Source organism: Suncus etruscus, chromosome 14 (assembly GCF_024139225.1).
Source record: "Suncus etruscus isolate mSunEtr1 chromosome 14, mSunEtr1.pri.cur, whole genome shotgun sequence".
Classification (NCBI taxonomy): domain Eukaryota; kingdom Metazoa; phylum Chordata; class Mammalia; order Eulipotyphla; family Soricidae; genus Suncus; species Suncus etruscus.
Window position 1 is genome coordinate 23205255 of NC_064861.1, and position 16324 is coordinate 23221578.

Consider the following 16324-nt stretch of genomic DNA (forward strand, 5'->3'; position numbering starts at 1 on the left):
GCCACCGCCCGGCCCCCACTTTATGTCTTAAAGGCTGTACAACTCCTGGCCTAGGGGTTGGCTGTAAGTCCAATTATTAAAACAATACAATGATAGATCAACTATTAAGTCCCCTATTAAGCCCAGTCCCCAGAAAAGCCTTTCTTGTCAGAATTGTGCCTGCTCAGCCTCTGGCACCCTGCAATGAAAAACAAGCCCCCTACCCACTTTCTGCAAGTGCTGAGCTGAGGGAGTCCTCAAAGCCTCCCCGGGGCCCCATGAGAAGGTGCTTGCTGACCAATTAGACAGATGTGCTGGGAAAACAAGTGAGGCTGCTCATGGTCTATGTTCCTCTATGGTCAGTGCACAGCAGGTTACCGGGCTGGCCTCCATATCCTACTCAAACCACTCTGCCTCGCCAGACCTCCCCTGGTTGCCCTCAGTAACAAACAAACAAAAACACTAACCCAAGCCCCTTTCTCTTTAAAACATCTTATGTCCCACCACAGGGTTTTTCTCCTTTCTCAGCCTTTGCCACTGTCTTCCTTCCTGTTTGATTTGTCTTCTCCCCATTTACCATCTGTACTCCATTTCATCCCCTGCTCTGTGCACAAAATCTAGGCAAGCAACAGACAACAAAAACATCCTATTTGAATGAACACCACCTAAGCATGAAGCACTCTGGCCCCCAAGGTGCCAGGGCCAGTAGCAAGAGTAGGTTCGACTCACAACTCACCGGCAGACACCTTACATGGAGAGACCCCGTGGTAGGTCAGCCGGCACAAGATACAGAAAGCAAAATTGCAGCTGGAGCAAATGCCCAAGGTGCAGCCGGGCTCCTGCATGACGGGCAACTGGCAGCTAGGGCGGGGGCAGTACACCACATCTGCCATCAGGTCCAGGGTGGACTGGAGGAGAAGGCGGTCGTAGCGTGCAAACAAGTCTGCATCCACCAGCTCCTTGACCTGGAGGGAAACACATGGCATGAGTCTGACCAGTTATCCAGGAGTACCCCAGTCATGGGAGGAGCCTTAAAGGCTGCATGAACTGGATACACAGAAACAGAAATTCTCTTTCTTGCTCCAAACTTCACATCAAGGGAGGGAGGAGATTGTGCAAGGGCTGAACACACGGTGGTTATATAGAAATCCTGGTTTCAATTCCTAGCACCTGGATGGTTCCCTGAGGCTGGACACACCCAAAAAAAGTAAGGGGCAGGCACCCCTGGGTACTGGGTCTGAGGAGCACTAGGGCTAAAGAATCACCAGGAAAGCCCTGGGCCTTCTGAGTATTTCTGGGGAGACAGAACAACAAAAGCAACAACAACATAAATTCACCAAGTGTAACAAATATTTTTTTAATTATAACTATCTTTATTATATGAACTTTTTTGCTTTATATATTGACCAACATTGTCCTAGCACTTGAAATAAGAAACAATATGAACTATAATTAGTCTCCCTTAAAAAGAACTTATTTTGGGCGTTCCTCTACATTGCTCTGCAGAATTTTTATTGCAATGCAATTGGAACTCAATGAAAATACTGTGCAGAAAAAGTCTTCAACAATACCAAAGAAGGGGTCATTTTGATGACTGTAAATTTCTGAAGTGTGGGCCAAGTGATTAGCACAGTGGTAAGGCTTTGCCTTGCAATGCGGCCAACACCGGACAGACCTGGTTTGAATCCCACATCCCATATGGTCCCCAGCCTGCTAGGAGCGACTTCTGAGCACAAAGCCAGGAGTAACTCCTGAGTGCAGCAGGGTGTGACCCCAAAACAAAACAAAACAAAAATTCTGAAGTGTGACATTAAAACTCTGTTTGGAAGTTGTTGGAAAGATCCCCATTTATTTATTTTTTTTTTATATATCTTTATTTAAGGGGGCCAAGGAGATAGCACAGTGGCGCTTGCCTTGCAAGCAGTCAGACCCAGGACCTAAGGTGGTTGGTTTCGAATCCCGGTGTCCCATATGGTCCCCCGTGCCTGCCAGGAGCTATTTCTGAGCAGATAGCCAGGAGTAACCCCTGAGCCACCGCAGGTGTGGCCCCCCCCAAAAAAAAACTTTTTTTAAAGACCATGATTACAAACATGACTGTAGTTGGATTTCAGTCACAAAAAGAACACCCCCCTTCATCAGTGCAACATTCCCACCACCAATGTTCCCCCATCTCCCTCCTCCCACAACCCCTGCCTGTATTTGAGACAGGCATTCTACTTCTCTCACTCATTAAGATTATCATGACAGTTGTTAGTGTAGTTATTTCCCTAACTACACCACTACTCTTTGTGGTGAGCTTCATATTGTGAGCCGGTCCTTCCGGCTCTCATCTCTATTGTCTCTGGGGATTATTACAATAATGTCCTTTTTTTTTTTGGTTTTTGGGTCACACCCGGTAGTGCTCAGGGGTTACTCTTGGCTCTATGCTCAGAAATCACTCCTGGTAGGCTCAAAGGACCCATCTGGGATGCCAGGATTCGAACACCACCGTCCTTCTGCATGGAAGGCAAACGCCCTACCCTCAATGCTATCACTCTGGCCCCCTTAATTTTTCTTAAAACCCACATATCAGTGAGACTATTCTGTGTCTATCTCTCTCCCCGACTAATTTCACTCAGCATAATAGATTCTATGTACATCCACGTATAGGAAAATTTCATGACTTCATCTCTCCTGACTGCTGCATAATATTCCATTATGTGTATGTACCACAGTTTCTTTAGCTATTCATCTGTTGAAAGTCCTCTTGGTTGTTTCCAGAGTCTGACTATTGTAAAGAGCCTGCAATGAGTATCGGTTTGAGGAAGGGATTTTTTGAATTGTATTTTTGTGTTCTAGGATATATATCCCCTAGAGTGGAAATAACTGGAAGTGTGGCAAATATTGAGATGTTAATTGGATGGTCTACACAGCTGTCCAAACTGAGCAAATGGTGCACTGAAAATGGTTATGTGTTATACTGCAATAGGGATAATATTTTAAAAAATATCCAAAATGAGTAATGTTTGCCTTGCATGTGGTCCACCTGGGGTTGACCCCAGAACTCCATATGGAGTCCTAGCACTGCTAGGTATGGCAAAAAATATATATAAATAAAAGAAGTAAACATGGGGCCAGAGAGATGATATAGGAGGTAAAGCACATGCCTTGAAAGCTGCTAACCAGGGTTCTATCCTCAGAACCTCTTAAGATTTCCCCTGATTACCCCAGGAGGAATCCTTGAGTATATCTGGGTATAACCCCAAAAGAGTAAAAGCAGACGTACAGTAGACCACAGCATTCCTTTTTATATGTTTTGTTTTCTTAGGCCACACCCAGCTGTGCTCAGGGCTAACTCCTGGTCTCTACTTCAGTGAACACTCCTGGCAGGCTTGGGAAAACCAGACGGAATTCCTGGGATTGAATCCAGGCCGGCTACTTGTGAGGCAAATGCCCTCCCTGCTATCCTATAGCTTGGGCCCCAACCACAGCATTCTGGATAGAGACCAGTAAAAACTTGTTGTGGCTGGCTCGAAGGCCTACGACTGCCCCTAGCAAGAGGAAGCTCCTAAGAGTTTGCTAAAGAGGAGCAGAAGGAAGAATTACCCTGACCAGGAGTGGCCACTGAAGAGCACTTGGGTTCTGGGCAGTTGAGGCAGTGAACTTGGCCGTCCTTTGATCTGGATTTCAAAGTAGTCCTTAGACAAGTCTTGCAGTACACATGCCTGCACTCCCAGAAGTACATGCACTCACTCCCTAGCTTCTCATTGAAACAGATATTGCACAGGAACAAATTTACTATTGAAGCATTTTTATCTAGCTGAGCTTGATCGAAGTCCAAAGATTCCTGGATTAGACTTGACAATGATTCCACATCCTGCAACTGCTCGCACATCCACGACTTCCTCCTGGTCTCCAATCAGAGCAGGCCGCGCCTCCAAACTCTAGCTCTGCATTGGAAGAGGCTGGTGTCATCCTTCTTGGCACTTTTTTCGGAGCATCCATCTTGAGCTCAAAGGGAGAGACGATATTCAGATACGCCAGGGTTCCTTCCTCCTTAAGAAACAGCATCCAGGCAAAACAGGACCACACTGCCACGATGCTCTTCCAAAGATTGTCCAAATGCTTGCAGAGAGCAGAGAGCTAGAAGAAAACATATGAAATACTGCTGAGTTGGCTAAGATGATACCTCCAATTCCTACCTTCCTACAAAGATACTGTTGGTGGTGGTGAATCCAGGAATGTTCACAGGTTACTTCTGGCTCTTTGCTCAGAAATCTTTCCTGTAAGGGCTCAGGGAACCATATGGGACGCAAGGGATGGAACTCGGGTCAGCCGTCTACAAGTTAAGTCCTCCCTGCTGTACAATTACACTCGGGCCTCTTTTTCTTATAAAGTTTTAACTGGTTACTGTTAACCAGCAATGTTTCCACCAATGGGTGAGTTCTGCAGATTCAGTGCCTTGGGACTAGCAGTGTGTGGGGATCTTTGTGGTGGCAAGGACTGAACTTAAGGTTTTAAGGATTCAAGGTATGTGCTCTACCAATTGGGCCATTTCCCTGGCCCCAACATTTAAAATTAATTCAAATCTTCAATCCTATTGAGAACTCAAAGAGCTATCTCACAGAATCCATATTATTCAATCTGCAAGCTTGCTTTTACTCGGAGATCTGGGTTTATGCCAGATCCTGGTTAGGAAGGGATGGAGGCTAGATTAAACAGAAGCCTCCTAGGGGTCTGGATAGAGTGTTTGAGGGGTTGCATATTGCTGACACGGGCTGGATCCCCGACATCCCATGAGATGCCCCTACGCACCTTTATGAGTGGATTCCTGAGAGCAGAGCTCAGGAGTAACTCCCACGCACCCCCACAAATAACCCCAAAACCTAAGTATGAATTAAAATTACAAGCCCTTAACATGATTTGGTTGCCGTGAGAAAAGCCTACACTTCCTATAGCGAGCAAACCAAAATTTCAACCACTCCGTCTTTTCCTCTTAGAAGCGATCTATTCGGGGTCAGAGAGATTAACAATATAGCTGGTAGGGTGTTTGCCTTGTATGCGGCATAACTCAGGTTTGATCCCCACTATACCATATAGTCCTAAGTGATTTCTGAACATGGCCTAAGGACCATGATGGAACACTCCCCCCTCACTCAAAACTAAAATAAGCCTTCCAGATGCAAGATAAATTTGTAAATTTAAAATGACGAGTGAAAAAAGATCACATTCTTTATTCCTTGCTCTGTGTAATGTTGGTCACTAATTGTAAACAGGCAGACTTAAACACTGATCAGCTTTATTTTGAAATTTAATACTTTTTCATAAAGTCATGCTTCTAAGATCATGCTTCTAAATTTTGTTAAGCCAGTAAACACTGTACCATGCAACCAATCCTAACAGGAAAATCTGTATCAACTGAGCAACAAACTCTAGTGAAAAACTCATTCTTTTCTGTGTTTTCTTCTCAAAGCAGCACAAGAGGAAAACCAGCAAGTGGGTGGGCTGGAGAGACAGTACAGTGGAAAGTGGTTTGCTTTGAATGTGGCACCTGGGTTCGGACCCTGGCCCTGTATATGGTCCCAAAGGTCTGCAGGAAAAATTCCTGAGCAGAGAGCAGAGTAAACCCTGAAGCACTGCTGGGTAATGACCAAAAAAAAAAAAAAAAAAAAAAAAACATCAAAAAGGAGCAAGGGGGAAGTGCGGTACGGTGGTGCTAGAGGTAAGGTGTCTGCCTTGCCAGCGCTAGCCTAGGACAGACTGCAGTTCGATCCCCCGGCGTCCCATATGGTCCCCAAGCCAGGAACGACTTCTGAGCGCATAGCAAGGAGGAACCCTGAGCGTCACCGAGTGTGGCCCAAAAACCAAAAAAAAAAAAAAAAAAAAGAAAGAGCAAGGGGCTGCACATGAATCTAGGGAAGAAGAGAGAGGAAAAGAATAAAAAACAGACTTTGTGTGTCTGTATACACACCCAGACATCTAGTGGGGAGGTAGAAAGAAAAGTAACAAAGAAATCAACACTCTTCCCTTCTATCAATCCCAATTCAGTGAAGGACAAGTTTATGGGTCCATCTCATAATCAGGTAGACTTTATAAAAACAAGAATAAGGGGGCTGGAGAGGTAGCACAGCAGTAGGGTGTTTGCATGCGGCCAACCCAGGAAGAACCTGGGTTTGATTCCCAGCAACCCAGGAGTGATTTCTGAGAGCCGCCGAGTGTGGCCCCCAAACAAAAACAAAAACAAAAAACAGAAATAAGGGTCAAGCAATCAACAAAAACTAAAAAAATTGGAAAAAAACAGAATGAATAACTCTAAGAGATCAATTAAAATGTCACAAATATGCACAAAAATTGGACATTTTCTGCAATCTTCGTGGTAGAATATAAAAAAAAAAAAATTTCTCTCCCCACACCCCCAAAACCCAGCATTAGGTGGGGTTTAGGTGATGATAATCTTGAAATGGCAACCACACTCCCAGTTCATCTGTGTGTGTGTGTGAGCATGCGCATCTGCACACGCAATGTACGGATAAAGAGTCTCAAGAACTCTTGAGAACTTTGGAGGACTTTGGAGATCTAAATACTTGAGTCAACTATCACTGATGTATGTCAGCCATCTTGATATTCTTGAGAACATAATCCACTACCGTGGGTACACTTCCTCTCATACTGATAGTCTAAATGCAATCCTCTTTAAGGCTCTGTTCCGTTTTCATAGTTTAAATTTGTATTTAGACTACAAGCTCAATTTCACAAAAGTGTGCTCACAGGAAAGGTGAGATGGGTGGGTGAGAGAACGTAAATTATAAGATCAAAAAAGAAGCAGCTGACAAACTGGCCTTTGAGGCCAAGCAGCTGACGGCTTTTGTCTTAATCTACATCTGTCCATCAAACTTCATCATGGCTTCTAGAAAAGTGGCTGTTATTGATCAATTATCTATCCCAGAATCCTTCATATTAGCTTGAGATCAATTTATGTCTCAATCAAAAGTTGGGTCGTTTACCAGGCAGGAAAGGCCAGTTATACAATTTAGGGAAAACAAAGGCTCGTGAGAAGTTTCCAGCCTCGGTGAGATCTCTACAAGGCATCATTCACATTTCTGTGTAAAGAACATCTATGTGTGTGATCAGTAGGCATTTATTATAAAGACATGGGACTTTAAAAATAAAAAGTATGGGCCCGGAGAGATAGCACAGCAGCATTTGCCTTGCAAGCAGCCGATCCAGGACCAAAGGTGGTTGGTTCGAATCCCGGTGTCCCATATGGTCCCCCGTGCCTGCCAGGAGCTATTTCTGAGCAGACAGCCAGGAGTAACCCCTGAGCACCACCGGGTATGGCCCAAAAACAAAAACAAAAAAAAATATATATATATAAAATAAAAAGTATGTAGTAAATTTGCTCATGCAAATTGTTTATTATAACTATATTAGCTCAATTCTAAGCCTCCTAAATTAAGTCTTCATTTAAGGAAGGGAGATTAAACTAAGATTCAAAAATATTTTAAAAGCCCACTATCTAGGAAAATGGGAGCTCCTGAAAGGCTCCATTACAATGCAGACTCAATGGGAAAATCGCAAGATAAGAACAGAAACAATCTATTTGATCACAATTCATAATGATGAATCCTACTAATGATTGCCACTCCCTCCTACCACAACAAACATTTTCAATTCATTAACATTAGAAGTCATGAAAGCGAGAGGGGAAAATTTACGAAATCAAAGTCATTTGTTCTTCATGCACAGAATTTCTAATCATCGAGGGTAGTCATAAATGAAAGATGATTTTGTTTTTAAGTTTCTGAAAATGAACAGGAGAAATTAAGTTTCGGGTCTAACCTGAGTTGGTGACAGCCATTTGCCACTAAGTGTGAATGAAGGTGGGGAGGAAGATGGATAATCTGGTGGCAGTTCAAAGTTCAGCACAAGTGGAGGCAGAAAGCAAATGGTGTATTCAAAGCCACTATTCTGGAAACACTCATTTGAGTTGCCTGAACCAAAAACAAAGATTAGAGAGGATCAATGGGTCAGCACTGGAGTGTCCTTACAGCTGAGCAGTGCTCAAGACTGAGCTTTAGCAGAAGGGATTAAAAACCGTCCTCCAAGGTCACTTCTGTCCCCTAATTCTAATTTCATAGCTACCGCCTTAAAAATATCTTGCAAGCCCTTGAAAAGTGGACTAGTGACACTTACAGTGAAGATACACAACTTACTCTTGTATCCATTTGAGTACATTCCTAAAGTGAGTAGTGAGGAATACACACAATGTTTTTCCTTTGTTGTTCATAGCCCATGATTAAAGACCTAATCTAGAGAAAAGGAGATGTCTTTTTTTTTAATTGAATCACTGTGATAATTAAAAGAAGTTGCTACAGGCTGACTTTTGTAGAATATTCCAGCACCCATCTCTTTACCAGTGTTCATTTCCTGCCACCAGTGTCCCCAATTTCCCTCCTTTCCCCCACTATTTCTATTCTGTCTCAATGGCAGATACTTTTCTTCTCTTTTTTCTTCCACCTTTTTTCCTTTTAGGCAATGTGGTTTGCAATTCTGTTACTAAGAGAGTATCATTCACAGCACTTTACCTCCTTTTAGTACTCAGTACTTGTCCAGTGATCATTTCCCGCTATCATTATCATAGTGGAAGGAGGCTTATTTCAGAGAGCCATGACCTACTCAGACAGCATGTAGCCAACTACCCATGAACTACAAATGGTAGACTTCATGCCAATACAATGATCTCAAGTTTGAGGGCACAATACAGTCAACACCCTCACAATCCAGTTTCATTTTCAATGGTCACACTCAGTCTGAAGTTTTGTTTTCATGTTCTTTTTGCTTTTAGGGGCTACACACAATAGTGGTTACCCAGGAATGAACCAGGTCTCATGCATGCAAGGCACTGAGCCACAACTGGGGCCACAAGCTCACTCTCTTTACTCAACGCCTTTAGGGTAGAAACATTTTGTAAAAATGTGAATCAAAGTCCTCTGTGACTGGGCCCGGAGAGATAACAGCGGCGTTTGCCTTGCAAGCAGCCGATCCAGGACCAAAGGTGGTTGGTTCGAATCCCGGTGTCCCATATGGTCCCCCGTGCCTGCCAGGAGCTATTTCTGAGCAGACAGCCAGGAGTAACCCTGAGCACCACCGGGTGTGGCCCAAAAACCAAAAACCAAAAAAAAAAAAAAAAAAAAAAGTCCTCTGTGACTGTATAAAAATTTTTTATTCGTCTGTTAGTTCTCCCTGAAGCAAAAGGTCAGTCACTTGGTTATGGTAGTTGAAGCAGTACTAAGCATCCCCATGATGCAGACTTTCCCAGTGTTTCCATACACAATATTTCATTTTCTCTTTTATTAACATTATTTAACAGGCAATAAGTTTGCTGCTAAAAACCCAATAGACGATTGAGATACATGAAATGATTATGAAGGAAATATCCAAAAGGCGGAATATCAAATAGGAAACTCTTAACCCCACCATTCCAATTTTCAAATAACAAAAATATTCCACAATATGACCACTGTCATGCATGCCTTAAGCCAGAAGATAATCACGTGGGATCAGCAAGACGAATCTTTACTTAGAAAAATGTGTGGAAGAACTGCAACTAACCGCTCACAAATATCTTGAAATTCTGTGGCAAGTCCAAGTAGATCCTGGTCTCTCCACCCTGGACAGTCTCTGCTTTTCTGAACTCATCCCCATCGTAAATACTCGCCAGTGCCAGCAACTCATCCTCCTGAGCTTCTCGGTCTTCAGACGACATTTAATTTTCTGAGGAGCTAAAGACAATCATTCAGATCCAGTTAAGAATAGAAAGGCCACAGATTTGGGAAAAGTGGAGGGGCACAAAAACTTTCCTCACAAGTGCCAAAAATATAAACCAGCTCATATTTTTCAGCTAGATGTAAAGTGACTGGTACATCCAATATTCTAGAAATTTTACTGAAGTTAACAGCCTTTTTCATAAAAGGGTGGTTATAAAAAATAACCAGACTTAAGCACCAAACCCAAAGTCAAATCATCAGAATTGATACCCAGCAAGTTATAAACAAAGGAGACCTCTTACACTAGCAGTCTAGTCCAAGGGGAAAAGGGGGCAGGTATGGGATGCATGCTGGACCAGGGGTGGAGAGAAGACAACACTGGTGGTGAGAATGGCCCTAATTTTTTGTCACTATGTACCTTAAGTATTACTCTGAAAGTCTTATAATTCACTTTGATCACAATAAAAATTATTTTTTAAAAAAAGGGGGTGGTTATAGAGCTTTCAATTATTATCATTTAAATGTGACTAGGGGGAAAAAAACCAATTCACAGAATAAATCACCAAATTTTTTTTTTTGTTTGTTTCTTTGATTTTGGGTCACACAAGGGGGTGCTCAGAGGTCACTCCTGGCTTTGTACTCAGAAATTTTCTTGGCATCCTTGGGAGACCATATGAAATGCTGGGGATTAAACTCAGGTCAGTCATGTGGCAAGGAAAACATCCTATCTGCTGAGTTATTGCTCTGGTCTCTCATTAATTATTGTTGACTTGTTCATTAAACTCAGGAAAATGACTTATTGACAATGCATACCTGATACATTTCATAAGCATAAATGAAAGGGTATTTTTTTTAAAACTTTATTAACTAATTTGTTGTTGGGCCACACCCATCGGTGCTAAAGGGTAATTCCTGGCTCTATACTCAGAAATCGCCCCTGGCAACCTAGGGAATCCTAAGGGTGCCGGGAATCAAGGCAAACGCCTCACTGCTATTTCTTCGAGCCCTGAAAAGGACTTTTTGCCTATTTTATTTTTGGGGCCACACCTGGTGGTGCTCAGAGGAACATAAGGGACGCCAAGGATTGAATCAGGTAGGCTGTGTGCAAGGCAAATGCCCTCCACACTGTACTATTCACTCTGGCCCCAAGAGGTTGGTTTTTTTTTTGTTTGTTTGTTTGTTTGTTTTACTTATTATCTTAGATTTTATTTGATTTGAGGGCCACACCTGGTGGTGCTCAGGGCTTACTACTAACTCTGAGTTCAAGATCACTCCTGGAAGCAGTTAGGGGACCACATGAGGTTTCAGGGTTTGACAGCAAGAAAGGCAAAAGTGGGCCGGAGAAATAGCATGGAGGTAAGGCATTTGCCTTTCATGCAGAAGGTCATCGGTTCCAATCCCGGCGTCCCATATGGTCCCCCGTGCTTGCCAGGAGCAATTTCTGAGCATGGAGCCAGGAGTAACCCCTGAGCACTGCCGGGTGAGACCCAAAAACAAAAAAAAAAAAAAAACACAAAAAGAAAGAAAGAAAGAAGAAGAAAGAAAGAAAGAAAGAAAGAAAGAAAGAAAGAAAGAAAGAAAGAAAGAAAGAAAGAAAGAAAGAAAGAAAGAAAGAAAGAAAGAAAGAAAGAAAGAAAGAAAGAAAGAAAGAAAGAAAGAAAGAAAGAAAGAAAGAAAGAAAGAAAGAAAGGCAAAAGTCCACTTCCCTGCACTACAGCTCTATCCTCAGGAACTGATAATATGTAAGTGATTGGGATACAAAGGAACAGAGCAGGAGCTCAGAGTACAGTTTTGCAAATTTCAGATTAGGAGGTGTTCAAATCTTTGGCTTTGGGACTGGAGAGATAGCATGGAGGTAAGGCTTTTGCCTTTCATGCAGAAGGTCATTGGTTCGAATCCCAGCATCTCATATGGTCCCCTGAGCCTGCCAGGAGCGATTACTGAGCCTGGAGCCAGGAGTAACCCCTGAGCACTGCCAGGTGTGACCCAAAAATAAAAAAATAAAAAAAAAATCTTTAGCATCCTACAAGTACTGAGCATGTTCCCAGTGTGCTCATGATCTTTAGCCTGAGCTGGAAGCCCTGCTGTCTGTCATCCCAACACCTCAAGCAAATTCTGATTCTTACATAGCGGGCACCACCGAGTGTGGCCCAAACAACCTTCTGCACAGCCCCTCCCCTCCAAAAATAAGAAGGAAAAATTACAATTTTCCTGAATTTCTTAACACAGTAAACTAAGATACATCACAATTCCTTGTAATTAAAATGTGGAAAAGCGGGGCCGGGAAGGTGGCGCTAGAGGTAAGGTGTCTGCCTTGCAAGCGCTAGCGTAGGACAGACCGCGGTTCGATCCCCCGGTATCCCATATGGTCCCCCCAAGCCTGGGGTGATTTCTGAGCGCATAGCCAGGAGTAACCCCTGAGCGTCAAACGGGTGTGGCCCAAAAACCAAAAAAAAAAAAAAAAATGTGGAAAAGCATATAAAGAGGACTGGAGTGATAGTGATAGGGTTTTTGCCTTGCATGAGGCCCACCCAGGTTAGATGTCTGGCATCCATTATGGTTCCCTTGAGCACTTCCAAGAGTGATTCCCAAGTGTAGAACCAGGAGTAACCTCTGAATACCATGTTGTGTGGTCCAAAAAATAAAAACCAAAAATAATAACAACAACAATAACAAAGATAAAAAAATAAAGGAGAACCTATGAAAAATCATTTTTTTTACTTTAAAGTTGTAATGTTAGGGATACAACCCAGAGCCAGGGAAATAGTTCAAAAGCCTGAGAATATTCTGTGCATATGGGAGCACATACCAATGAGCAACAACCCTGGCCCTGTGAAAATTGCTATGAAATCATATTAACTACTATGAAAATAAGTCAACAAAAAATAAACCTTTGATTTTGATCCTTGGCAGCACACACAAAAACACACAACACACGAAGGGAAAAAAAAAAAAAAAAAGGGCCCGGAGAGATAGCATGGAGGTAAGGTGTTTGCCTTTCATGCAGGAGGTCATCAGTTCGAATCCCGGTGTCCCATATGGTCCCCCGTGCCTGCCAGGAGAATTTCTGAGCATGGAGCCAGGAATAACCCCTGAGCGCTGCCGGGTGTGACCCAAAAACCACAAAAAAAAAAAAAAAAAAAAAAAAAGCTAGGAGTAACCCCTGAGCATTGTCAAACCTGAAGAAACAATAACAAATAATAATAAATGCTGCCATTTCAAAAATAAATTTTTTTCCTTTCAGAAGTTAATGGCCCTACTACAGAATATTCCAAAGACAAGCTGACATGTTCTATTTGAGGTCAATGAGTACCTGTTAAGAACCACCAGAGGAAAAGGATATTAACAACTGTAGTGCCTCAGTTCAGAGTGTGAAATTCACGCACATCCATTTATTCACCAGACAGTGGAGATGGGACTGCTGGCCTTCGGTAAGAGGCCAAGGTGTGGAACTCATACTACAAACACTACAGAAGTTCAGTCATCTACAAGAAAAAAGAAAAAGGCAATTGTTAGAACCCCCTGAATTACCATCAGCTCCAACTCCAAGTAAAAATCATTGGGAGAGATAGCACAGCCTGTCTAGTGCTTGCCTTGCATGTTGCATGTAGCTGAATTGGGGTTGAATCTGAGGCATTCCACCCAAACGCCACCAGGAGTGATTCTTGAGGGCAGGGCCAGGAGCAACCCTTGAACATTGCCAGATGTGGCTCAAAAATATGCAGTGAAAAAAAAAATAAACATTCTGACTCACAGCCAATCCTAAACTACAGCCACATGTGAGCCTCATGGTGAAAAGGGCATTTGTATCTCTGGCAGAGAGAGGCCTTCTTATCTGTCAGCAACAGTCTTGGGAGGAAGAGAGGAAAGCCAAGGTTACTGGAAAAGATTGCACACTGGCCACAGAGCAAACATCTTCTTGGGTTTACTTCTATTCCCAGTTTTTCCCAGTTCTCCATTTTTTCCTCTCACCTGATAATGAGATAATCCTGCCAGTGACTGTCCCCCAGTAGGTTAATTTAAGCCTTAAGGCTTAAAATTAAAACACAAACACATCCATGCTCCAGAGCTCTGGTTCTAAAAGCTTTAAGAGTTTGGTTTTTGGGGCTGGGCGGTGGCGCTGGAGGTAAGGTGCCTGCCTTGCCTGCGCTAGCCTAGGACGGACCTCGGTTCAATCCCCCGGCGTCTCATATGGTCCCCCAAGAAGCCAGGAGCAACTTCTGAGCGCATAGCCAGGAGTAACCCCTGAGCGTCACAGGGTGTGGCCCAAAAACCAAAAAAAAAAAAAAAAAAAGAGTTTGGTTTTTAAACTGTCAGGGTTAAAAGAGTAGTAGGCCATAGATGGGTGAGTTACAGAGTGTACTGAAGCACCATGAAACTAATTATCTGCTTTTAAGCCACTTTTAAAACCAAATTTTTAGATGTAACTCTTTGGTAAGCTAAGAACCAAACCCAGAATCCTTTAGGTATTGTGTACTTACTATGGCCTTTTATTAGTCCTTTCAATACAAACCACTTGACCAAGTGTCACAAACAATAATACTGGAATTAAATGTTTTTGGCTGCTACTTAAATACTTGCAAATGTTGTGAGAGATGAGTTTTTTGTTTGGTTTGGTTTGGTGTTGGGGTCACACCCGGCAGCACTCAGGGGTTACTCCTGGCTCTATGCTCAGAAATCGCTCCTGGCAGGCTCAGGGGACCATATGGGATGCTGGAATTCGAAGCACTGACCTTCGGCATGCAAGGCAAACGCTTTACCTCCATGCTATCTCTCCGGCCCCAGGTGAGTTTTGTTTCAGGTTTTAGGTCAGTGTTCTCCATTTTGACTGCATATTTAATTCACCTGCCAAGCTTTTTTAAAAAAATCTCAACACCAGGGTCCTGATACTTGATGCATGTTTCATATGCAGGAGGCCTCAGCACGGTCCCTCAGCAGTGCCAGATATGGTTACCAAAACAAAACATAAATCTCAATACCCACACCAGACTCCATCAGGGCTTCAGCACCAGCCCAAGCCTCCAAGTGATCCAATGCACAGCCAGATTATCCCCAAAGCCCACCTCACTGGAGGAAGCTGCTGAAGGAGCAGATTTCTTCATTCCTGTCACTGGCCTCCATTTCCTCCTGATTCTACCTGCTCAGTCCTAACACCCTCCAAAGTCCCTGTTTCATAGAGATATTTCCAATCAGGCATTGTATTTCTTTCTATCTTTTTTTTAAAATAAATAAATAAATAAATAAATAAAACCAAACTTTTGGGAGGTGAGTTTCCTATGACATTCCCATTCCACCTGGCACTACTATGCATCGGAACTTACACTTCCTCTCCTCTCATTTCCCTTTAATTTACTTAAAGGCGTGGAACAAGTCTTTTGTACCTGTGTGGATGATGGGCCTTGTGTTAAGATACTGGGAAAATCAGAACTGAAAGGGGAACCGCAAGCAGGGTGGTAAGAACCCAGAAGAAGCCCAAGAAAGTTCAGTGAAGGCTGGGCCACAGCTGCTGGGTCTTGCAAAGAAGAGCAAAAAAAAAAAAAAAAAAAAAAAAAAAACCGGCAATCTTACTGAGAACTCTCAACTGTGGGTCAAGCAGAAAGATTCCAGCACCCCAAGTCCCACCCCCTGCTAGAGCACACTGCTATTACACAGATAAGAAATACGGACCTTGGGGAGGCCGGAGAGATAGCACAGCGGAAGGGAGTTTGCCTTGCACCCAGCCGACCCGGGATGGATGGTGGTTCGAATCCCGGCACCCTATGGTTCCCCGAGCCTGCCAGGAGCGATTTCTGAGAGTAGAGCCAGGAGTCACCCCTAAGTGCCGCCCCATACCCCAAAAAAGAAAAGAAAAACAGACTTTAAGTTTCTCCTTCTATCCCAAGGTCACGCCACTAAGTCCTCTGGACGGACTCAGCCCACCCCAGTCCAGAACTCAAGCTGGACGTGGGCGCAGAAAAGGGGAGCAGGCCCCGCAGCCACTCGGGCCCCGGGACACGGGTTCAAGCCGCAGGGGAGCTCGTGCGAACCGGAAGCGGCTCCCCGACAGGCCAGCGCCCGCCCCCGGGATCCCCGGGCCTGGGAAACGCCAGCTCGTCCCTGCAGGCCTTGCAGCGCGGGCCCGGACGCGGGTTCTAGGCTCGGCACGTCCTGGCGGCCGCCCCTCACCTCGCGCCGCGCGACTCACCTAAACCCGGGGTCAGGGGATCCCCCGATCGCATGTGCGGGTGAGGGGAGCCGGGGTGCCTCCAAGAAGCAGGCCCGGCCTGCCCTGGCCCTCCGAGCAGCTCGATTGGGGGTCTCAGCCGTCCCGGGTTTCGGGGGCTTCGGCTCGGCCCGGCTGTCCTGCTGCGGCTCGCGAGCCCGGAGCGGGGTCCCCGCCGTACCTTCCGGCCGCCCCTCCGTGCCCAGCCCGAAAGTTCCGCCCTCCGCCCGTTCCCGGGGTCCCCTCACCGACGCCCGCCGGCCCAGCCCGAGACGCCCCGCAGGCTCCGCGCGCGCCACCTCTTCCGTGCCCCGAGCTGTCAGCTGAGCCGGGCGGGTCGCCCCGAGCGGTCGGGCGGCTCTGCGCATGCGCCGTGACCCGACCGGCCCGCTCCGCC

General features: G+C 44.7%; 1 protein-coding gene across 1 annotated transcript in view; it reads right to left on the minus strand.

Annotated features, from left to right (window-relative positions):
- RNF14 (ring finger protein 14) overlaps positions 1-16306 on the minus strand; it is a 29493-nt gene extending 13187 nt beyond the window's left edge. The window contains 9 exon segments of the mRNA XM_049786982.1: positions 716-935; positions 2197-2204; positions 3565-3838; positions 3840-3875; positions 3877-4101; positions 7798-7949; positions 9571-9740; positions 13039-13210; positions 16176-16306. Of these exon segments, the coding sequence (XP_049642939.1) occupies positions 716-935; positions 2197-2204; positions 3565-3838; positions 3840-3875; positions 3877-4101; positions 7798-7949; positions 9571-9724 (1069 nt within the window). The 5' untranslated portion in view covers positions 9725-9740; positions 13039-13210; positions 16176-16306.
- Between the last annotated feature and the right edge of the window lie 18 nt (positions 16307-16324).